Source organism: Amblyomma maculatum, chromosome 1 (genome assembly GCF_055883805.1).
Source record: "Amblyomma maculatum isolate TAMU_Amacu chromosome 1, ASM5588380v1, whole genome shotgun sequence".
NCBI lineage: Eukaryota > Metazoa > Arthropoda > Arachnida > Ixodida > Ixodidae > Amblyomma > Amblyomma maculatum.
This window is the reverse complement of record NC_139344.1, coordinates 340,927,606-340,955,414: the sequence shown is the minus strand read 5'-3', so window position 1 is coordinate 340,955,414 and position 27,809 is coordinate 340,927,606. Positions and strand designations below refer to the sequence as shown.

Genomic DNA, 27,809 nt, shown 5'->3' with positions numbered 1-27,809 from the left:
AATTTTTGAGGCCTGTCGGTCGCCTGGTGCGTACTTTCGCGGCGGTTTTGCGGAGTTAAGTTGGACTGCTGAGGGAGTGTTATAGCTCTGTCAAGCAAAACTCCCCTTTCCGCGGTTCACGGATCGGAACGGTACGTACGCGCGCACTCGCGGAACGGACGACCTGTAGTAAACTGACTGGCGCAGTGAACTCAACTTTGAACTGATACCCTTGCTGGACCAACGCAGCAGTGGAAATAGCTGCTACACGAGGAACTGTATCTGCGGCCGGACAAACAAGGTTACTGATTGAGTCTGCCTAGTTGCATCTGAACGTACAACCCGCTTGGCAGCAAAAGCGCAGTGCAAGCATGGCTCAAAAACAGTAATAAGGAAGCTCCAGAATGTCATTGATCACTGCATTTATAACGGGTCATTTCCGTGCAATGCATAATCGTCTTTCGTGGTATTTCACCAAAAAGTGCTAAGTCCGAACCTGTGTACACATCCGCGCAGCACACACACACTTGGAGAACTCCGTTCTTGAAAATACGGTATTTCTCTTTTTCTCGGTGGCATTTCCGCCCGCCTGTGCTCAAAGTGTGCTGCACCTAACTATTAATATATGCAGTGTTACAAAATGCATGGTGGCCGTCACAGCACGACATAGCGTCGCCAAGCAATGAATAAGGTTTATATTCGGCTCGAGAGAATATGGGAAGAAGGGAGAAGACGAGAAGGATAAAAGCATGCACCGGCAGACATTCGTCAGTGTTTGTAATTATGTAACCCGATGGTGTTTTCCACAGTTATAAAGTTCTCCCTTATTTTCATTCATGACCTCCGTTATAATTTCGCAGTAAGGCGTTGTTAAAGTGTGCACTATCTGCGGTAATTTGTTTGTTTGTTTGTTTTTCAGAGTGATTCTATTAATATATCCTGCTAGTTTATTTTTCTTGCTGAACTGATATTCAGATGCTGTTGTGAGGTGCCTATGTTTGCATTGCATTACTTACATTAGTGATCCGGTTTGCTGCTTTTAAGGCATGAAAAAAAAATGTATTTGCTTCTTGATATGTATGTATATTATTTTATTGTACGCTGGCCTGTCCTGTAACAGCTGCCTGGGCTGGGCCTCGTCAAGCTGTTTACTCGCAGCTTTTAGCCCAGGCAGTCACCCCTGGGAAATAAAGTTCTGGGAAATAAAATTGAAATTGAAATTACAATAACAGGCGGCGGTCTCGGATGATCTGGATCTGAGTTAGTTCGTTCATGCCTCAAGAGACACAACAGGCGAACGAGAAAGACGTCGATGTTTCCAGTTCTACTGCTCCGTCCGTAGTGTCGCGTCCTCTTTGCTGTGTGGTGCTTTTCCCATTCGGCTGTTTCACATACAAAATTTATCGACGGTCAAAAACCTGTCACCACGATAAGCTGCAGCACGTTTACAACATGAAGCTTTTTCGTTTCATAATTTATTGCCAAAACTCAGATAGTTAATAAGGGAGTAATTACTCATTGACATCCACCCAAGCGCAGCCATACGGCTACAAAGGAAAGCTATGCGCTTTCTCAGAATCTTCGTAGTTAAAGAGAAATTGTTCTACAAAGATAGTTCTACAACCAACAACAGGAGCTACATATAGTCTAGCAGCATTACATGAGATATGTTGACTACTGAACACATTAAGATGTACATTCCACGAGCTGGCGGATATGCAGTCGTAAAAAAGGCAAAACATTACACACGGGTTATAGTACGTTAGTGTGAATGAATGATCGAGCTAGAACAGCGGATATAGAAAGACTTCCGCTTCCACTATACCCCAGAAAGATAAAACCACGGAAGCGTGTACGAATGACAATTTAGGGCATACCCCACGCAGTACATGCAACTGCAGAAATATGCGGGCTCAACGATATATATATATATATATATATATATATATATATATATATATATATATATATATATATATATAGAGAGAGAGAGAGAGAGAGAGAGAGAGAGAGAAACGAACTCTGGCTGCTCTAGCAAAAGCTTTAATTTTTTTAGAATCTTCTTGAATTACCGCACGGTGAGACGGGAGGGGGGTGGAGCTGAGGGAAGGCTTACAAAGGGGAGCAGGAAGGCATCTCCTTTGCAAGGTCGGCGACTGACGTCCTGCATATAATAAGGTCTCCTTTGTTCTACTAGGCAGCACTTTAGAGCTGCTGCTGGGCTGAACTGTGGCCCCGTCATCAAGGTGATTGCCGACCTTCGCGTCAAACAACTGCTCCCGAATGGAAGCGCACTCGACGCCCATCTGCGCTGCATACATAACAATACAGTCTAATATTGCGTGTGCACGCTGCAGACAGTCACGTCACCTTTTTTTTATTTCTTATTTCTTTTTTTAAGACCTCAGCACCGCATAGATACCACTGAGTAAGACCATGTAGCTGAACGGACTATACACTGTATGCTGGAAGCTCTGGCGGGCTTCTGACAAGAAGCCGGTCAATGCGACAGCACAGCCGTCCATGCCGTATTTAAGCGTCACAGGCGCACTTTCACAAGCTGATTAGGACCATTTTTCCTTCGTTAGCTAATTGGGAACCACACGCACTTGAAAATTTGCTCGCGTGCAAAATAATTGTTGCAATTGGCTGGCGTCGTACGCACGGTTCATGGTTGCGTTTTATGATTTGGTATGCGCCGTTCCTGCCAGCCAATCACGAGCAGCTTTACGTCTCCGCAGCTCTTCATTGGCTGACTTCAATGCTGTAACTGTAAGATCTTCCTACACTGAATAGGTAGCCCTATTTTTTCATGTTGCCGCCGTCCTCCTCACTTCTACGTTTACTTTCGACCTTTTTTTTTATTTATTTATTTCCTTCCTCGCATTGCATCCCACGCTTAGCAATGGTTTTTATTTTGCTTCGGGAAAAGGGTCAGAACTTTATCGAGTGCGCAAAGTATGGTCGCATCATAGCCAATTGCAGGGGCGATTACATGAATGAATGCCCATGAAATAAAAAAAAAAAGTTTTATATCAAACACTGATTATAATTCAGGAATAAAAGAAAAGGTGCAAAGCTTCTGATTTTTCTTATATGTTGATCCCTTTGGAAGTGCTCTCCTGCCCGATATTCCTTACTTCCCTTTTTGAGAAAAGGAAAAGTGGAGTACTGCATCCCTCCCTTCTCTGTAGAACCGTTACCCGCTCAGAGAAAGAAAGGGGAAAACCCAACGAAGGGAAAGAGAAAGGAAGGCTACCATGATGAAAGGCTGTGAGTAAATTGAAATATGGACTACCCCTACGGTTCCTCGACGTGTTGCTCACATAGCACAGCTGCCGGGCCTCTTTTGCGTTTCGCCTGCATCGAAACGCTCCTTCCGTAGTCGGGACCGCGCCCGCGTCCTAGGGGTCTACATGTGAACACATAACCACCGAACCGCCGCCGCCTCGGGACGCTGAAGGAAAGGGGGAGTGTAGGTGCGCAGAGCTGCGTCGTTCCACGTGAAGCAGGGCGGGTAGGTTCGCAGCCTTTGTCTCGCCCGCTCAAGGGTTCAGGGCGCTCATTTGGCGACGCGACGAGGGCACTCGAAGACAAGTCATCACACGTAAGCAGTCTCGGGGCGTGCTCCTACATGGCGGTCGTTCAACCGGCAGCCAAGGAAGCCTCAAGCAGCAGGAATTATCTGTCTCTCGGAAGGTCGTGTCTCGGTTTCTTGACGACCTTGCGAGCTTAGAGACGCGCGTGCAACGGTGCTAGGCTGGGATGTCGACAGCAGAGCACGATGATTATGTTTAACGTTTGTTCGGTATATAAAAAAAAAAAGAAAAGAAAGAAACCGTGTGTGTTAGAAACCTGGAGTTAAAGCTGGGATATACTTCCTGCCGCTCGCGACAATGATGATGACATCATGGCGGGAAGTGTTTGTGTGTGTGTGGGGGGGCGGGGGGCGGGGGGGGCACAGAGAGGGAAAGAAAGTATCTTGTTTACAAATGGGATAGAACATGACGTTATTAAAGGTCAAATAATTAAAGCCCTTATAAATGCCCTTCTTACCCCTTCATGTTCGTCTAAAAAGATACGTTACTATTTGCTTGCTAGAGCGAAGCCTGTACCGCTGTCGAGGTCTCTGTAGCAACCTTCCTCCATCCAGGGTTAAGTTTTCAGCAACAGATTCCAGACAGCGAGGAATGCGCGTTACTGCGCGACCGCTTCGTGCCCGCGGTCACTGCGGCGGTACAGTATCAAAATAGGCAGCTTTTGTTCTTTTCTTTCTTTTTCACCATAATACTTTGACTGCGTTCACATGCATTATCTTGCCAGCATAAACGAAGCAACGTGCTTTTATTTCCAAAATAACAAGAGAAACAATATCAGCAAGTCAGATGAAGAAAGGCCCTTCCGATGGGATCCTGTTCACATCAATTACAGCTACTCTGCTGCCTTCTCTCCGCCTCATCCTCGACCCTTAATGACCATAGCTTTATAAGCAAAATTCCACTCAGTCTGGAGCAACAGTTATAAAAAGACGAATTTCCTCAAGCTTCCGCTTTGAAAACAATTAAGGCAGTAAATAAAAATGTCTCAGCGAGAAATGAAGTCTGCAGTTATGACACTCGCTGCTCTGCTCTGCACTGCCGCCAAACCACCGGCTCCCTGTATTTAAAATAAAAATAAATGTTTTTCATCGTCATCATGGCCTCAAGTGTAGCGTTGTTGGTTTCAAAAAGCAGCCGCCAGATGGCAGTGACGGCGCATTCCTTCTCGCGCGCTCGGAGCGCAGTATAACTGGCTGCTCAACTTTGTCACTACTGATGGTCTTAACTCGCGGTGCAAAAACTTATCGGAGGTGCGCCCAAGGAGGGTGTTGTAAGTGACGTTCTCCAAACGGCGTTCCCCGGGTACACTCGAGGAACCGCCGTGGACCGGAAAACGGGTTCCGTCACGTTCACGCGCGCTTTTTGTAAAGAGGCGCGGGAAAGTCCCACCAGAAAAAGAGGAGAGATAAACTTTGTTGAAGACGCCCAAGTGGACTGCCACAGCGGGTGGAAGACGTGTCAGGTGTTGACACACGCAACCAAGCGAAGTTTTCCCTCAAGATAAAGGAGCGGAAAGAAGCTAAATGCATTCGATCCTGCTGATTGCCACTGAGAACTGTCTAATTCGTCGCGTTTTAATTGCCGCCCATGGGCAAGCCTCGTGTTAGGAAAAAAAAAGAAAGCAAGAATAGAGAGAGAGAGAAAGAGAGGGGTGAGACCCCCAGAAAATAGTAAAGGCAAAAAAAAATACAGGGGTTATCGACGTTTTCCACGCATAGCGTGGCATGCGTCTCTTTTAGAACGCGTGGACGCGTTAAAAAAAAAAAAATAGTGAGGTGGCAAGGCCGCACGAAGGCCTGAACGAAGTCAAGCCACAGGAGTAGTAAGTGCTAAGGAAGGAAGGAGAAAAAAAAAAACAGTAAACAAGCTTACACGTGACGCTCTTTTCAAGAACAGGCGTCACAGTAAAAACAACAGGAAAAATGCAAAGGCGAAAGGATTCGGAAGATAGGCTGCGGAAAATGAACAAACCAGGAAAGTGCGCGCGATTTTGCGCTTCAGCAACTCCCATACCACGCCCCCCTACACCTTTCTGCGCAGGCCTGCCTGTCAAGAACGAAATGCACAAACGTACCCTTCGATTTCCAAGGCCGGAGGCAGGGAGCCATTTGACCACACGTATACTCGCAAGTGGGAATACGAGAGCAAAGGACTTCGGATGGGAACTGTCCGGGCTACTACATGCACAGAAGTTGACGTCATCCGAAAGCATGGCTTTGAACGCAAGAAACACAAGCAAGTAAAAAATAAAGACTAAAGCAAAATGCCTGTACACAGAACTCGCCGAAATCGATCGGCAATCCGAGCAGGCTTCACTATATAGGAAATGCAAAAGCGGTAATAATCGAGAGCTCTTGAAGCAGCGCTGGCTGAAGCTACCAGTGACAGGATGTGCCTGTGTGGCGCGACTACCACCGCTTATTTGCGACACCCTCCCTTCTTCCCTGCAGTTTCGCCCTCAGTTCAGTCTTTTTTTTATTTTTGTTATTTGCTCTGACAGTTGGCGGCGGCATTTAGAGACCGGTTTGACGAATACGGCAGTGCCGCCCAGATCGCTCCCAGAGCTTCATGCGTTGCGCAAATCACGCACGCGATTCCGAGAAAAACACTCCCGGGCGCGGCTTGGTATACTACTGGTGCGATTAGCGACAATTAGGAGCCGTGCACTCGGCGGTCTCTCTGTATAGGTCCAAGCACCCCATGCAAGCGTCACCCCTGCGCCTAGTCCCTCGGATGTAACTGCGCCACAGTGGCAAATCGGCATCACGACAAGTAGCGGAACAAGAAGGGGATGTGCATATACATATGTGCTGGAACTGTTTGAAGTGCCGCTAGCCGTGTAGTATTAGCAGGGAATTAGTTACAGTTACTAACGCGCATCAAGGAACGCTTCCATTTCTTTTTCCTGTTACACTGGTTGCGCAATCTGTGTCCGCAATTAAGGTCCCTTGTTTTACTTAACTGGAGAACATCAGATAACGTTCTTGATTTGGAGATGGCTTCTGCTCCATGTTTTAATCGCTCCCTTGGTTCTATTTGGTGCCGAGCTGCGCGGCTCCTTCGAGAGAAGCGTAAATCAGCTCTGTAGCGGCGATAAGGTCAGTCCGACCATTATCGTCGTGGTCTGGTCATCCGACAAGCTATGCAAAATCGTGACTCGCGAGCGCAATTTCGTATCGGCGTCATAAAAGTCCGACTACGCCTGCTGACGGCACTGATTTTTTTTTACTGGAGCTTTTTGGAATTAAGGCACGATAACACATCACATAATATTGCATTTTGAAGTTTCTTTTCACGTTTTGGCGCGTGAAACATACGCACTAAGCTTGCGACGTTTTTTCGCCTCTCTGCTGTCACCCTGAGGCACGGCGCAAGCAACACAAGAGCCGCGAAGGGTCACCAAGATCGCTCTGTGGAAACAGGTAGTAAGTCGGCACAAAGCTAGTATATACCACTCTCGTACGGTACCTTATCGTTGGGTCACTTTAAGAATTACTTCGTGTAGAATTACTTCGTGTGAGCCTCTGCTGTCCAGCGTTGTTACAGACGTCCAAACTTACTTCACTAGATCTTGGCAAGATGGTAATCGTAAGACCAAAGTGTTTGCGTCTACAACCAGTTAGCATATCTGCACACAAAGCAAGCTCCTTACGTAGGACAAGGACACAGCTCACTGAAAACTAAGTCATTCGTTTTACTCTTTAAGATCGCGCTCGAGGTACTCCACTATCGCTCGCGAGAGAACAAATTAGCGCAGCCGTTTCCGCGACAAACTCGTGCGACCACACTTTCTGCCCCTGTTGGCCTGGGAACTATCGCTATAGGTGCCACAATCTGTCCTTGCTATATTTTTTAACGATGAACTTGGAACTGAAATTCAACCCGACAATCTCTAGTTATCTTCTCATCTCCACCAGGCGGCGGTACAAAAAAAAAAAACAAACGATAAAAAGAGACGGAAAGAGGGACGGACACGATCAACGACAAAAGCGTCGTAAAAACGCCATAAGACAAGTCCGGTTGTGATCACCATCGCAGGTTCCTCCAGCAGCAGGCCGGCCGGGCGGCGGCGGCTGGAAAGTGCAAATCGAGCGACCTGCGCCAAAGCGGTCTCCGGGCGCAACGCCAAACAAGGCGAAAAACGGTGGCGACTTTCGTTTTACCGGCCATTTGGCCCCTGCCGACACGCTCACACGGGTCAAGAAACGCATATTATACATATATCAGCCGGGCAGAATCTGCGGAGAGGAACAGAGCGGCGAAGACGAGTTCCGGCTTGGATGCAGGTGGAGGCCTCAAAGCAGCCCATCGAGGAATCAAAATTAAAACAGCAGCTATACCAACAGACAAAAAGACGGGAAAGGAAGAGTGTATATGCAAAAAAAAAAAAAAAAAAAAAAAAGCAATGCAAGAGCAATAACGGTGGGTGTGCGTTTGTGTAGGCATGTTTATGTCCGGCATAAACGGTCTGCACACTCAGATTCCTTCTCGCCTGCAGCCGACACGAGCATTTCCCATTGTTTTTCTATTGTTGAGAACGAGATAGCCAGAAAGGTTAACGGCGAAATCAGATGAAGGGGTTGAAGCAAAGCGTTTCCGGCTATAATCCAGTGCGCTTATGTACTAGACATAAAAACAAACTCAGCTATGAGCGCACGTGATCCACACAAAACACTAGAGCGCCAACGGGAAGCGTACAAAGGTGGCGTAATAGATGGCGCATGCCTCGGCTTAAGAGCACGAAAGTTCCGCCACTTCAGGCTTCTTCTACCTAGCCGCAACTGCGCCACTTATGAAGCAGTAAACGAGCTGTTCTACGTCATTAGGCAGTCAGCTTCTGAAGTTACGATAACAAGCCGAGAGAGGGAGAGAAGGTCGAAAACGACAATGACATTGCACGCTTGCTTCTCTTCTACAGCCCCGCAGCTCTCTTCAGAACCGGACTGAAAGCATGCAGTATTGTTAATTCCCATTAAAATTGAGTCCACCTCGTTGACAGCAGGTATATATATGCCTCAAAATCAGTGTTATTACACATCTTAGTTTAGTTATCCTCATCCATAATTGTTATTGTTTTGAGATGTTAAAGTGCCTTATAAGGTTAGCACGCCTCACTTTAGCGGACTAAATTTTGCACCCGCACTTAGCGGCCGCGCATTTGCGTTAAGAGCGCCACGTCTGAACTACAAAGGTCGGGGCGCTCGGCACCGCCGCTTTAGTCCGGCTGAGGAACTGCAGCGCTCGAACGGATGGCAAAGTAAAGACCACCAGTGTCTTTAAAAGCATTATACCTCGTGCACAGCCACGCGTATTTTATGCTACATGCATATAAGTGTATTCTATAAGCCAGACGAGCTTAGGAGAATAGTGACGTGAAAGAAAGAAAGGGGTGCCATACAAAGAGGAACTGCAACCTCGATAGAATACACATGGGCTTCTACGAAACATCGATGGGAAGGAGTCTCTTCTGCAGTTACGGTCAACGTTTCACATGTGAATCTTTGTTTTTCTTTGCTTCAAGCAAACAATAAAAAAGTGTACCGATGCCAGCAGAGCAAGCTGAAACAAGCGCTGTCTGAGCTCCAAAAGTGGTCTTTCTCTTTCGTTGGCAGCATCGCAGCTTCAGCTGCTTCAACGTGCAGTCTGCTGAAGAATACGGCATCGCCATCCGCGTCAGAACCACCGCGATGACCGGACGTCCAGTTCGTGGACAAAGCGGCCGGCCACGCCACAGTAGACGTCGGGGGCGGTGTCGTGAGCACCGAACGGTCGTTTAAGTCGGCCGCGCCCACTCGCACAGATGGAAGAAGCGACGCCATCGAACCAGCCAGAAAGCGAGCCAACCATTGTTTTCCGCATGGGGCACTGCACCACTAGGCGTACCAGTAGAAAGCGTCTTTTTCCGTGTGACGGATGCTCGGTGGTACGAACATCGCTTTTAACAACAGGCCCCGCGGCAAGACACTCCGTACTAAAACTAGACTCTTCGCTCTATGTCTGGGAAGCAAAGAACGAAAGATACATCATTTCGCTTTCCACTTGCTGATGCGGAAAATAAGCAAGAAAAAAAAAGCAGCGAAATGATAGAATAAGCAAAAGACAAACAAAGAAAAGAAGCCCTTGCATTTCGAAGAGTGAAAAACGCAAGAGTGCACGATGTCTGGCAGTAGGGCGAGGGACACCTGCTGTCACGCTAGAGCGAGCCCTGTGGGCATCCGGAAAAATACGCCTTCTCTTTAGCGTGGGACTTTTTTCTTTCTTTCTCTGGTCGTTTTTGTCTTTATTGCTCAACGTAGAGTCGTCGCACTCGAAAATGCAGCTGCTGCAGTGCGGCGAAAAAGAAAAAAGTAAGGGAAGAGAAGACCTCGTTTGACCACACACACGCACTCCAGGGGGATGATATGTGGCCCTCAGGCGCCCCTCATGGAGCGACGCCGACGCCTCTTACATCACTGGCGCTCACTTTTAGCGTCCGGAGTGTCCCGGAGGTAGACGGTCGTGGCGATGAGTACGGTCATCATCAGGTTCGTCTGGTGGTCATCGTCATCACCATGATCATCACCATAAGCCAGCTTAAAGGGACTGTGAAAAGAAATTTACTAAGGCTAAAAAAAGCGAACGAGCAGTAGGCTTTCTACCACCAGTCACCGTCCAGCAAAAATCGTTAAGTTATCTTCATTAACACCGAAGATATGTGATCAAAAATGACGACCCTCCTCTCCTCCTTCAACTCAACACACGTCGCCGTGAAAAATGCAGCCGATTTCGCTAAGTTGACTGATCATGCGAATTAGGTGGGCTAGAACTTCGGATTTACATATTCATTAGCATACAGCTTTTACCTACCACATGATATGAAAGACCACTCAAAATAGGTTTAGATCTCCACTTCAACCAAGCCGTGCTTGCGTCTGACTCGGGATCCCCGGGTCCCTTCGGGTTCGATTCCTATGTCAAAAGTGCTACTCAAGATGGCAGCTCATGACAATTCGGCCATGTCACGTGACCTCGTGACGTCACGCAAAACGCCGACACAGATATGAGTTGTCTGGCAAGCGTCAATACTGCCCGAGCCTGGACCTCGGATATCACACAGCAAGTAAAGTGGCTGAGTGGAAGCGGTACCGCATTAAAAAATAAATAATAAGAAAACAGGTAGCGTTTGCTCTGTATGATGCCCCGTCCCACCTACGTCTCTGATGCCACGTCTAAAGAAGATGGCATCACTGTTCACGTGATGCAGGGCGGCCACCAAGAAGAGCGCAGAAGTGCGACGCACAAGCACTCGTGCAGAGTGCGGCTACACCAAAGCGTCCTCGTGTAAGTGATGTCGCTCCTAAAATGCCACCCAGATGCAGAGCCACCGGGAACTTCGACGGGGCCCAATGAGAAGGCACGGCGCTGAAGATAACAGTGACTCGCAAACTCAAGTGTGTCCCAATGCGCGCGCATATTAGGAACCAGTGCCACTGCGCCAACACAAACACGGCGTTATATATACATTGTGAGCATATATACACATGGGCTGCAATGGAATGATCCCGGTAATCAGTGATCCCCGACGTAATCAGGCGAGAGAAAGGAGAGGTCAAGGTAAGACGACGGATCATTAAAAAGGACGAACAATTTTGCGAGCTCGGAGTGCCTCTTAGAAAGAGCGGCGCCAAAAGCTCCTCGGCCGTCGCAGATGGCGGGGTCGAGGTAAGACGACGGATCATTAAAAAGGACGAACAATTTTGCGAGCTCGGAGTGCCTCTTAGAAAGAGCGGCGCCAAAAGCTCCTCGGCCGTCGCAGATGGCGGGGTCGAGGTACTCTGTTTTTACGAGCGCCCCGTGATTATCCGAGCGCGCCTGATATCCGTGGATGCCCCACCATCCGCTACTTCTTATTTTATACTTGAACCAAAGGCGGACTCGCAGAAAGCCCGCCCAACATTAAAGGGCGGATAGAAAAGACAGCTCTACACTTAAGTGGACAAGGCTTTTATCAAGCCCAACTAAAACGGGGAGGTCAGAGAATTTTCATACAGAAAAAGGAAGCCAAAATAATAAACAGGAGGATGAGAACGAATATTCTATGGAGACATGATTCACACACGTGTACAAAACGTGACGCAACAGGTATTAATGCAGGCGCGCCTTGTGCTGACCGACAAATTGCATGCACCCCTGTCGATTCCATCGAACTTTCTCATTAAGCCGAAAAGTCAGGGTTCGCTTGCTGGTGAAATATATTTTACATCGGGATATTCAAGCATGTTGTTTGGTGGTGTCGTGTGCATGAGGAGTGTACCGGTTGTTTGCGTTCAGTACGTTATAGCCTCAAATGCTTTAATAACAATCAAAATTATAAACGCATTACTATAACCTTAATAAAGGCTACTGCAACTACTACTACCGCTACTATTGCTACTACTATTGCTGCTGCTACTACTACCATCACTACCATCACTACTACCACCATCACCATCACCACCACAATTACTACTACTAGTAATAGTAGTACCGGCACGATGACGTGACCAGAAGCCCAGTTTGCTGCACCCACTGTTCACCCACTGTTCATTAACAATGGACAACCATGCGGTAAACTTGGTACAAATCAAATGCCTGATACACACTGGGAATTCATGGGCATCATCGCGGTATGAGAGACTCGAATACGACTAGAAAAAAAATTGGAGGTCGATCGCTTAATTTTCGCCTAAAGGGTAGAACGCTATAGCGCCTTGTCGTTCTTTTCCTTGTTTCTCTTTTCATTTTGTTTTTACATTAATCAATTGTATTAATGTTTTACATCAATCAACCATAAACCAATCACAAATCACCGGCCAGGTTATTACTGCACGGAATACTACGCCGCCGTACTCATACACGAACTATACGCTGCATAACATACTACGCCACTGTACTACTTATACACAAATTGCACTGCACTACATACTACGCAACTATAGCATCCATATAATAATTACATGAAATATTTCGCCATTGCAGTACTCGTACACGAATTACACTACACGTTATACTACGCGCCCCGCCGCTGTGGTGCAGTGGTTAAGACGCCCGACTATACTGTGCCAGAGTAGCCGACCGCCGGCGGCTGTGGAATATGGAAGGAGGCGAAACGAAGTGGCGCCCGTCTGCTGTGCGATGCAAGCGCGCGTTAAATATCACCAGGTGGTCGAAATTACTCCGGAGCCCTCCACTACGCCTCCTCTTTCTCTCTTTCCACTTTAATTCCCACATTCCCCTTTTCCCTTACGGCGCGGTTCAGGTGTTGTTGTTGTTGTAGCTGTAGGAAGAAGGAAAAGAAAATGCACGGGCCTGCTACCGGCTCTGTAGCTGAGCCCCCTCCGCTGCCTCGTGCGGACAGAAGAGAGAAAGCAGAGAATAGAGAAAAAGAAGAGGGAGAGAAAGACGCGCGCCGCAACAGCCGTCGTCCACCACCTAAGCGGTGGCGGGTGCAATGACGGCCTACAACAGATAAAAATTCGGTGGATGGCTAGCCCCCGCCGCAAGCGGCGTTGACCTACCGTCCCAGCCCCATAGGGCCAGGAACAACCACCCTTCACCACCTCCCGTTCAGGTGTGCAGAGAAACAAGTGTGACAGACACTGCACCTTTCCCTTCCTGTGAACCAATTATTTTCATACTACGCAACAGCAATACCCATGCACTAATTACACCACTTGACACGCTACGCACGCCACTACAGTAGACATGTTATTACGTCACACACACCACAATGCATTTTTAGCACCCTTCAAAACGCTGTCTTTGTGGCCTATGTGTATCACCTAGCACGCCCCTCTGGATCGAAGAAGGCCTGGGTTGGACACTAACACCAGACATTCACCACTCTGTTCTATGGAATTATTTTCTTTCTGTCCCATTACAGGAACCTCTTCACCAAATTCGACTTCATTTGGGCACTATTCTGGTTTGACCCGCCGGGGTGGAGCAGTGGTTACGGCGCTCGACTACTGTTCCCAAGGATGCGGAATAATGAGGATTTAGTCAAACTGAAATTTTGACTCACACTTGTATGTTACTGCCTCCGTACATTGCCCGTTTTTTAACTTAGGGAGATCCATTGCAAACAGCCCGGATAAATGTAATGCACAAGAAGTCTTAGACCAGAGCTTGCAAAAAAATCGCTTCAGAAACAGGCGCCCTAATTTCCGCTAACAGCGTACTCTTCTCTCAGTATTAAAGAAAAAAAAAATAATAATCATGTTCTTCCTCTTTCAAGGGACGCACGGATAAGCATAGCCAGATAAACCCGCTTTCCTGTGCAGCTAGCTATTCTTCCGCTGCATGCACCCATCGGAATAAGCCTCGTACGGAAACCCGCACCAGAAGAAGCCTCCCTGCATATTTTGTACCCTAGCCACTACTCATAAAACGAAACGCGCGGCAGCTAGACGCGTGGTCGCCTCCCTCCGTGCATCATTATCGCCCATTCTGAATCACCAAGGAGGCAGCGGAGACGAATAGCAGCAGGGCAGCCGAAAGATGGGGAGCCAAGGGAAAGGCGGCAATAATGCGGCCGTGTATATATACGTGCTTGGGGTCACTGCGTATCGGCCAGGACCGCTCGGGGCCGTTTCAAATAGCAGTAATTGGCGGCACCGACGCCATCACCGCCCGCAGGGATCATTCGTGCTCGCTTTCTTGGACAGCCTCCTCCTCCCTGTTCTTTAGTGCGCCCATTCCTAGGCTCCATCCTGTAATCCGGCGCCTTTGACAGAACACCACCGCAGCCCACTTGCCACCGTTCTCTGCTGCCCCCCTCGGAGTCCAGCCCTGCCCTGGCTTTCCCCGCCCTTTCTCGAAGCACATTCCGTAGTCAATGGCCCCGGGAACCGGTCGAATTAACTTTCACCTTCCGTGACTGGCTTGCGCAACCCGACTCCGGTCGCTTCGCTCGGCCGAAGCCTATTTGGAAACAAAACTAAGCCCACGGAATATGCGGCAGGCGCAACGCACGAGCAGCGTGAATCGGTCGGCCAGATAGCTCCCGTTGTGACAGCTTTTTCTTTGGAATCGGAGAGGAACTGAGAATGCAAGCAAGGAACTTGCCATTGCAGTGCAAATGCAGTATAGGCAAGCGTCATGTTTATAAACAGAGACGGGCGGCGCTGCGGTCGGCAGCGACGCGGAGGTGTAAGCGACGATTTAGCATGCATGCCTAAATTGCATCAGGTGGCGCTGTCTATGCGAAAACAACTCCCATGTGCAAATTTTTGGAAGCGCCCGCGTCGCTTGTAAAAATATTTTTGTTTATGTTTGGAGCAGTTCTGCACTTCTCCAGCCCCCCCCCCCCCCCCCCCCCCCCTCTTCTCCCGCCTTTTGCATGGAATTACCAAGCGGAACGTCGTACTTGCTTCCTTCTCCGTATGAAAAGTTACAAAAAGTTACATATCCCAGCCGACTGCATCTAAGAAGAAGGATGATGCCATGGATGACATGAAGCAGCTTTTGTTCTCATGGCGAAACTCATGATATGCTTCCTGTTTCCCCCATCATTAAATTGTCAACAAAGCGCAGTATAAAACGGTCACGAAGACGAGGCAGGACGAGTGGTAGATTTTGAGAGTTAAAAATTAGTTTTGAAAGTCAACGCCTCTTCGTTCCACTCTGATAACGCGCTTTGTTGACCGTTTAGAAATATATCCCTATGCAACGTGCCCAAAGACTTATCTTCACGATAGAGAACATGGAAAATTACTAGTAAATTAAGTCATAGTTACTTAGAATTAAAAAAAAAAACGATATCTCTGTTATTTTAAACTTCAGTGCGTGTGCCAACTTCCTTTATTCTGCCTAATGAAACAAACGTTTGCAGCAGAAACCGAAGTCTAGCTGTAAAGGCAACGCGTATACAAGGTCAGCAAGAATATCGATTTGTTCTCTTTGATTTGGGATAACAGCGCAAGCACGTATGTACAGACGTCTTGCTCGAGCTTCTGGCGAAAATTACGCACTTTACTGAGCAAGCTACTCAGACATATGCTTTAAGACATATATTAAAATGTGCGTCCTTGTCTGGTTGATCCCATTCTGCTTATTCAAATCCCCCAAAGCCGATGCCACTTCGAGACGCTAAACCCCGTGTGCCATGCTTATTCTGCTTGACCAGCGTGGCTTCTAGTGATTCTGAATGCCCTTCAGTGAGAAAATTCCTATAACTTGAGAAACAGCACTGCTAGCGACATTTAATTGCTTCCTAGGTCTGATGTTGCTCCCTGTGTGTCAAAATAGTGACGTTTGCGTCATGCGGCGCGCGGAGTGAATACTGACGCGCGCACACCGTCCGCGATCCGGTCCGCTCGTGTGAACATACCTGTAAATCGTGAACGAGTTGCGTGAGTTTCTCCTTTCCGTGCTCGTCGCACGTCCGAAGAGCAGGCGCGAGGATTAAATGAACGGATTAGGTTTCAACGCAGAAATGCAACGGTGACGGCTTTTGCCTATTATATATATACACAAGTACAGTCACTGCTGTGGCCAGCGCTGTCATATGTCAGTTGTGTCACATTCTGACGCTTGTCTATAAATCCGCAAGGAAAGAACGACGTGAGAGATGAGAAGTGGGCAGGCGCGAACTGCGCACTTCCCACTTCTTGTTTCGTTTTTTTTTTTTTTTCCTTGCCTGAAAAACCGTCATCAAGGTAACTGTCATAACAAGCCAAGTCATGTCGAGAGGAACACAGTGTCAGGTAGCGTCAAGCTGCATTTGATCATAGCCTTGCACTCGTCATTTCCTTTTCTATTACTCCCTCTGCTGCCTTCCGTCTTAGATCAAGCGTCTTTGTCGGCGGCTAGGTTATAAGTAGTGAACGGCAAGGTACATACCGAACTGATTAAAAATTGCGTATAGAGTGATAGAGTTCAGTTCGCTGTAGCTTCTCATGCAGAATGCCCTAGTGCAGTCCTAGTGCAGTTCAGTAGTAGCATCAGCGCGACGCAAAAGTGAACGCTCAGTGCACACAGCATACCTGTTCGGGCTTGAGCCCAGGGGGCACCCACGTGTACTCCTCAAGCGCGCAGCCACTGTCGTCATCGGAGTGCGACTGGCGCTGGACGGCCTCGGTGTTGCCGGGGCCCGGGTTGGGCCCCGCGGCAGCCGAGTGCACAGGAGGGTGCTGCGGGTGATGTGGGTGGTGGGGCTGCGGCGTTGGCGACGTGGCGAACGCCGGCGAAGAGGCCTTCTGCAGCAGCCGGTCCACCTCGGCCTGGTTGGCCGCCATGGGACCGTCCTGGTGTTCCTCTCGGGGACACTTGCAGTTGCGGCATACTTTCCTGCACAGCAAGAGGAAAGAAGGGGTGACGTCAGTTATGGAGGATCCAGTTCAAGTCATCATCGTCCATCATCAGGTTTTTGGTGCAAAGGCCTAATTTTTCGCACACAACACCGACCACGTTGACGCCGGATTTTATAGGGAACGGGGCCGCTATCGCGAAAACTATACCAAACCTTTGATCCATTTTTGGTGCAGAAAAGTGAAAATGATAGCTTTATCTCAGTTTCCAAACCAACGCAGAGGGCTTGTGGATCTCGGCTCAACTTTAATCACGTGTATACTTGCAACGTTTCGGAAAAGGTGAGGCAATACAGGTTTACCATAAGTTAATTTCTAAAAAAATAAAACTGGTACCTCGCGTCAAAGACGACGTTTCCTCAGGTAATCCGATGACATAGACCCCTTTACGAAAGTCAAGAGCACTATTTCGCAACGCACTCTCCGGCTAGAAAACGGTACAGAATTATAGAAGATGGCGCTGGATTATAGATGGATTAGGCTCAAACCGGTACAGGAGAGATTCATGTGCAATGAATGCAAACAAAGAAAAGCCGCCACTAATCTCAGTGTAAGGCGAGACGTGCCGGATGACATGCATTTGAGAAGAACCTGCGCTTCCAGTAGATGCAAGGCATTGTCTTCCCAGCTCTCCGTCCCAGCAAAATGTCCACTTATTTTTTAGGTGCCAGTGGCTATGTCACCCAATTATAATATGAATCATATGCTGGAGACAGCAAGTAGCGTTTCAGATAACTTCGCACCCATATATTTATTTATTTATTTTCTTCTGGGTAAGATATGGAGGTTGTTTGCTGGCTACAGGTGCGGTTAGCTTTGCGGGTTCTGTCGGCAATTGCTGAACCGTAGCGCCACTTAAACATTAAATAGTGTCCAGAAACCAGGCACATACACAAAATAACACATAATAGTAAATAGTCACGCCTGCTGTCACCATCTGGCGTCAGATCCAAGTACCGCTAGAAAATTAAAAGAAGGCGTGAAACCCCCCTTTCTAGAAGACCGGTTGGACAGGCCACTCATATAAGAACGCGACAGCTCGGAACCTCGGCTGAGTCTGACTTCTGACAAGGCGGGCCCACATATATATCTGTAGGATAGCCGCCACTTCTCTCCCGTAAATCAAGAACCGTAAGTTTCGTGCTGTGAACGACACGTCACCGCAGAGTGAGTAACCCAAACGAGTGGCAATGGAGTTGTCTGCCGGGACTCACGGATCCATCGTTCGTCTTTTCTCTCTCTCTCCAAAGCAGACCAGGAAGAGGAGGTATCAATGGCGCTGAACTTCCGAATTTGATACAGAGTTTATTGCGAGCAATGCTTGGGACTAACAAACAAGATGCACAGGAAAAATTGAAGATCATTGAGGTTTAACGTCTCAAATACGCACGCGGGCCGTGATAAATGCTGCAGTGGTGGAGAGCTCCAGATCGACTTCAATTTTCAACGACATCGCATAGCAAACAAGCTTACACGTATGCACATCTAGTATCTGATGAAAAACGGCCTCCATAGCCGACATTCGACCGCGTGCGGCCTTTAGCTCAAAGTCGAACGCATGCAGGGTGACAAATAGCGAGTCCCAATTGCTCAAGAAATGATGAGAAAGGTGGCCCGGCCGCTTTCATTCAGCCACCCGCAACCCCCACAGAAGCACTTCAGAGCATTTTAAAAGCACTGGAAGGACCGTGACATTGAAGATGCACCGTCGCATGGTCGCACGATATGAGATCACGAGAGGGGCTTCGTGGCGGCGGTCATTTAGAAGAACCGCGCTGCTAGCTTCTCTCGCTGCCGCATCGCCGCGCAACATCATCTGCCGGCCATGAAGAGGCTGCAGCTCGGGCAAAATTGCCGGGCCCGGTCATACGAAACTGCTGAGGGGAGCAAAGCGTCACGGCTGCGTTGCGCTCTTGTTGCCACCCGGGTATGAATAATTCATGGCGACGTGCGCTCGTTTGCCCAGCGCGAGAGCCGCGAGTCCTCCGCTCCTTGGTCTCACATCATCCGAGAGATCGGCGCGTCGATGAGAAAGGCGGCAGCGGTGCCCGCCCGCCAATTCCTGCGTTGAGCGCATCCGACGCGCTTCGTACGCCGCGTTTCCCGGCCGTTACCGAAGCCGTGTATTAGATTGGGCGAAGCATTATTGGATGACTCGAGCACACCGTAGAGGATGGGACTATATGGCCGCCGTAGTCGTGGCCTTCATGAAATAAGGCCACCGCCTACAAGGCGTGCCGCATGGGCGAACGGTAGATTTATGAGCTGCAAGACTGCGGGCCTCCATGGGAAGCACCGTCTCGAATATGTAGAGCATAATGAGCGCCAGAGGCGAGGCTGGCGACGGGCACGCACGCACCTCGACAGAGCTTAGTACAATGCGTCCAGTATGACACCCGGTCAGGCGCCGCTCGCTCGGGGTGACAGTGCGGCCGTTTGCGAGGGCGCCGCGTCGCAACATGTAGGCTCCTTAGTTTGCGGCAGCGCTCGGCCTAGGACAGATGACCGCAAAGTCCTTCCCGGCTGAAAACGCTCACTGGAAGCACTGTACGCAATATACGCTGCTTGCTGTGTCAACCTACGGAAAGCCCAAACCTTTGTGCTTCACAGCCGCACCCTTTCCTCCCGAGTGTAGTTTCCTTTCCTTATTCCTTTATTGCACACTCCAGACCAACAAGGTGACTACTGCTAGTAGAGTATTTCGCTCGACTGGATAGTCACACGCGCCAAAGAATGCAGAAAAGAGTCACAGTCTAAGTTCTCAGAGTAGACGGCAGCTCCAAGACGCGAGCAGCACTTGGGACACGGCTTTAGCCGCTTTAATCCCGCCACAGTAGTCTTGTCAAATTCAGAAGCAGTACCCACGCGAAATTCGTGCCCGGGATTTGGCACCGAAGACCATAACAAAATCGCTTTGGTTTGGCTGGTTTGGTTTATGATGTTTAACGTTCCGAAGCAACTAAGGCTACGAGAAACGCCGTATATATGTACTATACATATGCGCCTTATTCTTTCGCCTCCATCGAAGAGCGACCACTCACTCCACGAAGAGCGACCACTCACTCCACGAAGAGCGACCACTCCACGCGATTCGATTCCACGTCCTTGGGTTCAGTAGTCAAGCGCCCTAACCACTGAGCCACCGCGGCGAGGCTATATCGAAATCATTATGCAGAATTTCGATCCAACCGGTCCATCAACATGACTGCATATATAGCTCGTTTCTGCCTTCTGAAAAGGAATTCCTAAATTAAACTGCCTAAATCAGAGTACCAAAAGCTAGCCAGTAACTTCGTTTAGGATTGTGACGGCCACTGTTCGGTCCGGAAACGTCGGACAAATATCCCGGTATGGACATATGAGTCCTTTCGGAATGCTTTCGGAACGATAAGGTGACTCAGATGTGGCCTGCCAGGAACGCGTAAGGCGAATTTTTAAACAGCTGACTCTAAACAGTAGCTACGTGCCATTTAACGTGCGAATTGCGATTCGTCTTAAGCGGGCGAAAATCATTTCGACAGCCCGATTCCACTGGGCTCTAGCCAAGTCCCCCCTATGTTCCTCGTTTTCCGGCCCCTTTCTCACAGCGGTAGGCTCACGGCGACTCCCAGGAGCGAACAGAAGCGGAGCCGACGACGGTAAATCTCCGCCGGGACTCCGCATCTGTTGTGGTTCCGCGGTAGCGCATATGCGCGGTGGACGGCACGCGTAGGAAGCGCGACACAAGGCGGGGAAGGTCTGAGGTGAATGGCTATTCCTCCGGCCGGTGGCGGCGGAGGAACCCACGCTTGGCGCCCCTGGCGAGCTCGTTTGTGGTGCGCTGCCTCAGCTCCATAACAAGCACTGCCCACGCGATCACACCTTGCACGCAGAACTGGAATCGCACACGCTCGTAATAGAGTACAGCGAGGCCGGCGCAGGCCACCTGTCAGTCGGCGTCGTCAGCTGCTGCGTATACATGAAAAGCATATGGCGCGAGCCGCGGCGGCGAATCGCGCACGTTTTTCGACGTTGCGCGATTTATCCGTTGGTGGGCAGTGCGTCAAGTGTTACTACAGTGCTCCCTTTGGTCGCATGGGCGCGCTAGTTAATGGCAGGACAGGTGGCGTGCGCGATATACGCGAACGTTAAATGTGGAACCAAAGGAGTTTCGTGACTCTGTCTGTACGCCCTCTGTCAAAAGAGCGCATCGGTTTTTCTGCTAAGCCGTGTAGTGGACACATTGCATCATCCGTGCAAGTCCTAAAATCGGAGAGGGGACCAGAACGCTGGAGATCGGAGAGCTTCGCAGTCTACTACAAGCAGATTCATCTGAGCTTTCGAAAAAGAGGGTAAAACAAACGAGATGTCCCGCCGCTCGTCAGATCGCACATTGCCGTCTGGTGCAAGGAAATGTTCAAGAGGAAATTATCTTCCTCTTCCCATCCAGAAAGCGACACAAGTGGTGGTAGAAAACAATGCAAGTGAAATAGAATATATGACCCTAACTTCCGAAACGTATACGTAGGCGAAAGTCGAAATAGAGTGGCTATACAGATTGTAATGAATGCAGAGGAGAATTGGAGTTACAGTCAGGCTGAGAGAAACTAACGAGACATGGGAACAGGAAGTAACAGTCGAATCAAGCCAACTCTAGCCGCTAATAATAAAGAAATGTGCTGTGCTTGTCAAGGTAACGGAGGAGATGCTCGAAGCAGTGACAATTTCGAACTTACAATTCACTTTCAAAGTGATCCGTAAGCGCTTAACGATGGCCTGTGTCCCGCTTCATACATTCAAACGTCGTTGCGAGATTTTGTGCAACTGCATCGCGCACAAATCTTGTTAGAAACGTAATGGGCTATCTTTAACATTAATTTGTTAGCAACTATGGGGCTAACAACCCATGCCAGTTACGACAGCCATTTCGCTGAAAACGACTGAGGCAGCTATTAGGTCACTTTATATATAGAGGTGGTAGAAACAAACATAATAAATGCGCTCGTTTTACAACAGGCTTGAGGGCGCCGGTCGCGACTGTAGGCTGACCATATACCGGGCCGTTAATTACGCTTGTTCACAGGTCCAGAAATAAATGCTCAAATATAAAGAAAACGCGTATATATGGTAGCACATCCTCGATGGCTTCGACGCGCCAAATCTGGGTATCAAGAAGCCTTGGAAGCCACTGAACACCCCTCCGTCTATCAGCACATGATGACGCAGTCACGCTTATTTACGAACAGTCTCGACAGTGCAGGCTCGCTGGCAGCGACGCGCGAGGCCGGTGTCTGTGATTGAACGCGGCGCACCTTCACCGAGATGCAAACTCCCCGGCCCTGACACACAAATGTAGAGCACGCGCGTGCGTGGTCCATCTGCACGATTGCCCCGAGGCAAACCATTGTTTGCGGGGCCCACAGCTGCTCGAGAAATGCCAGGGAGCCGAGAAAATTATGCGAGGCCGGCCTAATGCATCGCCTCATTTCATTCCCGTCCCTCTGCAATCTCAAGTGCTGCGGGCGCGGATATAAAACATCCGAACAAGGAACCACTGCGTATACCAAACGAAAAGAGGAAAAAGTAACAAAAAAAAAAGTAGGCTATAAAACGTTGCTCGTTTCAGCACGCCCCAGTAGCGAAATTTTAGAGCCTATATACGAGGCAAGGACTCTGCCGAGACGTGCAGTCTTGTTCAAGTTTTCCGTTTGTATAGGGTTTTGCTTGAGCATTATAGTCGAGTGCTTAGAGCGCCTTCGAAGTTGTATGTATACCTCTGGATAGGAATTCTCTTGTTTTCACTCATGCAAATTTTCCGAGCTTCGAAGGCAATTCTGCTCAGTCAAGTGGCTCAAAAATAAATCTGGTGGCCTAAAGACTTGAATGCGGTTAGACCTCGTTATATAGATTGGTTTAGTTTGTGGGGTTTAACGTCCCAAAGCAACTCAGGCTATGAAAGACGCCGTAGTGGAAGACTCCTGAAATTTCGACCACCTGGGGTTTTTTAACGTGCGCTGACATCGCACGGCATACGGACGCCTCTTCGTTTCGCCTCCATCGAAAAGCAGCCGCCGAGGCCGGTATTGATCACTCATCCTTGCACACAGTAGCCGAGCGCTCAAACCACAGGCCTCGTTATATAGAGCGTGCCACAAGTTCAGTAAAAGTTGCTGAACTGGGGCCAGTGAACGGTCGGTGTCTCACGTACAGCCCTTCGTCTTTTCATTTTTCTTGAAAAGCTGTTATAGGCAGTTAATACTCTCGAACCTGTGGAGATACTTTGCAATTTCGCTTGCAATGATGCGTAATCACACACCAGCGTATATGCGCGCAAGACGATGCCGATGCCCTTTGTGCGTTGCCAGGCTCATTCTGAACTTGGACGGCTTAAAGAAATCCATAATAATAGGTGATGTTTACCACTGCTTTAAAAAAAAAAAAAAAAAAAAAAAGCTTCACGGATAGATTCGGAAATCAACGTTAGGCACTGTGCGTTAAAACACGATGTGGCAAGACGACGCAAAGATCTTTGTAAGAACGAGCAACAGCACGTTAATTTGCTTTTTATATTATATTCAGGTAGACACAGCCAGCCTTCGCTGCTGTTTCGCTCTTCTGTTAGAAACTTAGCTTCACTAAGTCCAAAAAGAAAAAGTTCGCTCACGTCCTTCGTTGTATAAGGGTTCCCCTCTCACTCCGCTAACGACCAGCCAAGAGTCTGGTTACGCGTGCAGCGGAGCTCTCCGAGACGTCGCAGCCACAATTATGCCGGAGCAGAGACCCGAGACGCCCTTCAGATGCACCGGACAAGATGGCGCCTATTAGCCCGATACCGCGGCGAAACTTGTCTTCGGCAGCACACGACAGCTCTCCACCAGGACGTTCTTCACGTCGTTTATCATTCCCCGCTAATATTGGGCGTGCTTTCACTTTCACTGCGTCTATCGCTTTCCTCTGCGCCATTTAGGAACGAGTTTTATTCGCCTGAACAGCCCCTGTCGACTTCTTTTTTTTTTTTTTTTTAATTTCGTCGACTGACTGCCCTCTCTCCTTCCAGGCAATGTGCAAAGCGTTGACAGCCGGCGGGAATGATAGCACATCGCTTTCTGTTCGTACCCCACAAAAATTAATAGTAAGAAAAGCATTATTTTCTGCGTATCTGCCCCATCACAGGAGGCAAGACGGAAGTGGTACTGACAGCAGCTTTGGCCGCCTCGAGCCATCTTACATCACTGCTGGCACTTGTATCTGATATAAATGTTTTCCACCACCACGGAATGCGGCCCTAGGCGCCCTCACACTCCACAAGCACGAAACATGAAACAAGAGCGCCGTGCACAACGCAACCAGCTTGTCGTTTTTCGGCGCCACGATCGGGCTGCCATGGTGTGCAGCTGTCGGAAAACACCGATCAAATCAGCAAGAACGCACGGTCGGTATTTTCTTCCCCAGCGCCAAACGTGCTTATCAGGTGTGTAGTTCTGTCCAGTGGGACTGCCCACTTCTCCCTGCAGTTGCGGACAGTGAGAACGTCAAGCCGCAGCCTAAGTCTGACCTCGAGTGCGAACGAGTTCGATGCTGGTTCGCCACATACGAATGCAGGAAAGTACTTTTGTTTTTTTAAGGAATCAGCTAGCTTATGCACTACATAAAAAATAAAAAGCAGCGGCGGGGAATATTACAACAAGGACTTCAGCTGTACAGCCGAATACTATCGAGGACGAAGCGAAAGATTTATCAAACAAGGCCTCCGCCTAATCAGTCGCGTCAACCTGTCGTCATGACGTCGCGGTCAGTCAGCTTGCGCCTGCTAGCCACTCGCGATGCGTACAACCGTCTTAGTGCCGCTTGAGAACGAATGCCTCTGTCAACGCTTAATTCATTCTCGTCACTGGCTTTGTTCTCCCCTTCCCACAACGAAGCTCCTATTTCAGCGAAGCCACATGCACACCAATCCGCCAACCTTGCAAAAAAAGAAAAAAAAAAAGAAAAAAAAAAGGAAACGGGATTTGATGCGGTGTACGGAATTCCGAAGAGAAGGTCAAGATGCGGAACGCTACGCAGTATTCAACTGCTGTGAAAGACGTGTCTAAGTGGATGTAGTGCACCGCGTGGCATCCTCACAGCGATCGTCCGTTCACCCCGGACAAACAACAAGAGCCGCTTTCGCCCGACGCGGGAAGAAAGACTGAAAGAAAAGAAAGAGCCACATAACAAGGCGCCGCGAGCTGGTGTGGATAGGTATGCACGAGGCCAGCAACCAACACCACCTCGGCCGTAGCGAGCAGGCTGGCAGAGGCGGCGTCACGCCCCAACGGAGACGCAGCGGCGAGAAAGAGACGCGCCGTGGACGACGAAATCGCCGGCCTCCGCCGCTCGCTTCCTTGCGGACTTGGCTTTGCTTAGGAAGCCGCCAATGCGCGTACGCGATACGCGTGCCCCCAGGGTGTGGAGAACGAGCTGCACGCCTCGCCGCCCCGGCGTACGTGGTGATATGAACCGAGCAAATCTTCGCGCCTGCATACTTTGCACGAGTCGGCGAAGACAGCCAGGAATCGATGCGGTGAAGATGATGTTGACACCGATCGCGCGCCGAAGTGGATGCAACGCGGGAAGCCGAGGTTGGAGATGGGCTATCCGGGGTGAATGAGCTCGCTTTTGAAAGCTGCTCTTAGTGGTCTTGCCACCCTTCCCTGGGATTTGAAATCGAACGCACGTTTCAGCGAGACCTGGTTCAAACCCTCAAGCAGTTAGACTGGCACTATTGTTCGGGCAAAAAAAAAAAAAAAAAAAAAAAAATCGCAGCAATTTGAGATGAGGTAAAGCTGAGAGAGAGAAAAAAAATACATGCTCCTTTCTAAGGTCGATTCTGTTCAGCCATATATTCGAGCAGGAATAGATTGAGGTGAAGGAGGAGGATAAAAGGAGGGCAGAAGGCAGGGATGTTAGCCAGGAAGAATGAATTCCGGTTGGCTACCCTGCAAAGAGGAAGGTGAATGGGGGATTAAAGGGGGAGGGTAGAAGAGGAGAGGAGGTGAGAAAGTCACAGTCTGTCAGTCGGGCTAGTCTCTCTTAAAAAGCGAAGTGCCTTGTAGGCTTTGAGCGCAGATGACTTCAGTGGCCATGGTCTCAAGATATCTTCCCTTCCGTTAAGGGGTGAGTGTCCAGACGATCCAATACAGTACGCAGCGTATGTCGTACAGTTGCAAAAACCGGGCAATCACAAAGGAGGTGCTCAATCGTTTCATCAACGCCACATCGTTCAAAAGCAGGGCTGCCAGCCATCCCGATCAGGAAGGCGTATTTGTTTGCGAAAGCAACGCCAAGCCATAGGCGGCACAGTAACGTTGTTTCACGACGTGTTGTGTGGTGGGGAGTACGCAGGCGCAGTCCAGGGTCCAATGTAATAGATTGAGAGTGCTACAAATAGCATGCATGTCAATTCGGACATGTTGCTAGCTCGCACATGGAAACAGGCACGCTTGAATATTTGTACGTAACCATCAACAACGTACAAAAGGAGGAGTGCGACAGAAACACAACATGCCGCCTATAGCTCACCCTAAAAACTTATTGCTGATACAGGCAACAGACATTTCGATACCGAACCCAGAACGAAGAACTAGCCTTCTCACTGAAAACTGCAAATGCAATCTGCAGCTCTCCTCCGCCCTATTCATCATTCCAATAATGCTGTGTCATAAGGCATAAAGCGTATGTGTTTTTGTTTTTTTTTTATGCAGACCGTATCACACCCTCCCTGGGACACAGCCGCCCACCCATTCATCTCTCTCGGAGACCACACACACACACCTCAACCACTTCCACTCCAGGCGCCAAAACGCCGTGAACTAAACTAGTTAAAACGCCTTGCCTTGCACTTCCGCGCGCGAGGCTGTACACCTCTCTACAAGAAGGCCAGTGTACTAAACGCCAGTTAACGGGCCACCCGCCGCGACGAGACAAGAGGTTAACAAACTCCACACTCTCTTTTCTAGCGCCGCAAAAAGGAGGGGACAACGCGCCCACGCGCACAGGAAAGGAAGTGTGCGAGCTCCAGGGACACCCATGCACACGGCAGCGTCATGCACTCTTCTTCTTCCCCGCAGCACGAAGAGTGGTGCACGCTCCTTCAGCGCGTGTCCAAGCCCTGCCGCTGAATGTGCTAAGCAGGTCACGGTCCCCGACCAGGGCAGCCCGCCAGCAGCGCTCCTCGGTGCTGCCAAGGCGCCCGGCACTATACCATAGGCGCAGAAAAACACGTTGCAGAGGTGAGTAAGGGTGAGGGTGGCGACCCCGTTCGCGGCCCAAACCGAATCGAAGCTGAACTGCTGTGGCGTCGTGACCGGCGAATCTCGGGCGTGTTTTGTTGTGCGTGCCGCATGGCTCGTTATGGAGGCGCCATTTCCTGGCTTTGTATACACACACATATATACACGCGCGGGTGCCGCACGCACTCACGCGCTGTGGAATTTATGCGGACCGGAATGAAAGCGACAACACGAACCTCCGCAGGCCTGGAAGTTTCGGCATATACAGGGTCTTGAATATTTGGGGGCTGGGATTTAAAAAATTCCTATGCAAAATCTACTGCCCCATTCGAGCTGAAATAACTTTCACAAAGTAGCAAAATATCGTCTACGTTATCTGATAAGTGATTCAACATCGGTACTTGCCTAGATTTTCCGAAATCGAGAAAAAAACTGCTCTCGGCGGCGTGCACAATTTTCGCAGAAGAGTGTCGAAAAGCTATTTTAACATGATGCGTCATCTGTCGAGCAGTGAGACAAGCTCCATCCCGGCCGTTTGCGCGCTTGCCTCGCTGCCCGACAGATGACGCACCATGTTAAAATGGCTTTTCGACTCTCTTCTGCGAAAGTTGTGCACGCCGCCGAGAGCAGTTTTTCTCTATTTCGGAAAATCT

The 27,809-nt window shown here is 49.2% G+C and overlaps 1 protein-coding gene across 2 annotated transcripts in view; it reads right to left on the bottom strand.

Moving 5' to 3' along the window:
- LOC146207588 (uncharacterized) overlaps positions 1 to 27,809 on the bottom strand; it is a 332,089-nt gene that overhangs the window by 18,068 nt on the left and 286,212 nt on the right. For both annotated transcript variants that reach the window (XM_084588865.1, XM_084588859.1), the window contains one exon: positions 16,583 to 16,886. In XM_084588865.1, the coding sequence (XP_084444991.1) occupies positions 16,583 to 16,886 (304 nt within the window). The remainder of the gene's footprint in view (positions 1 to 16,582; positions 16,887 to 27,809) is intronic.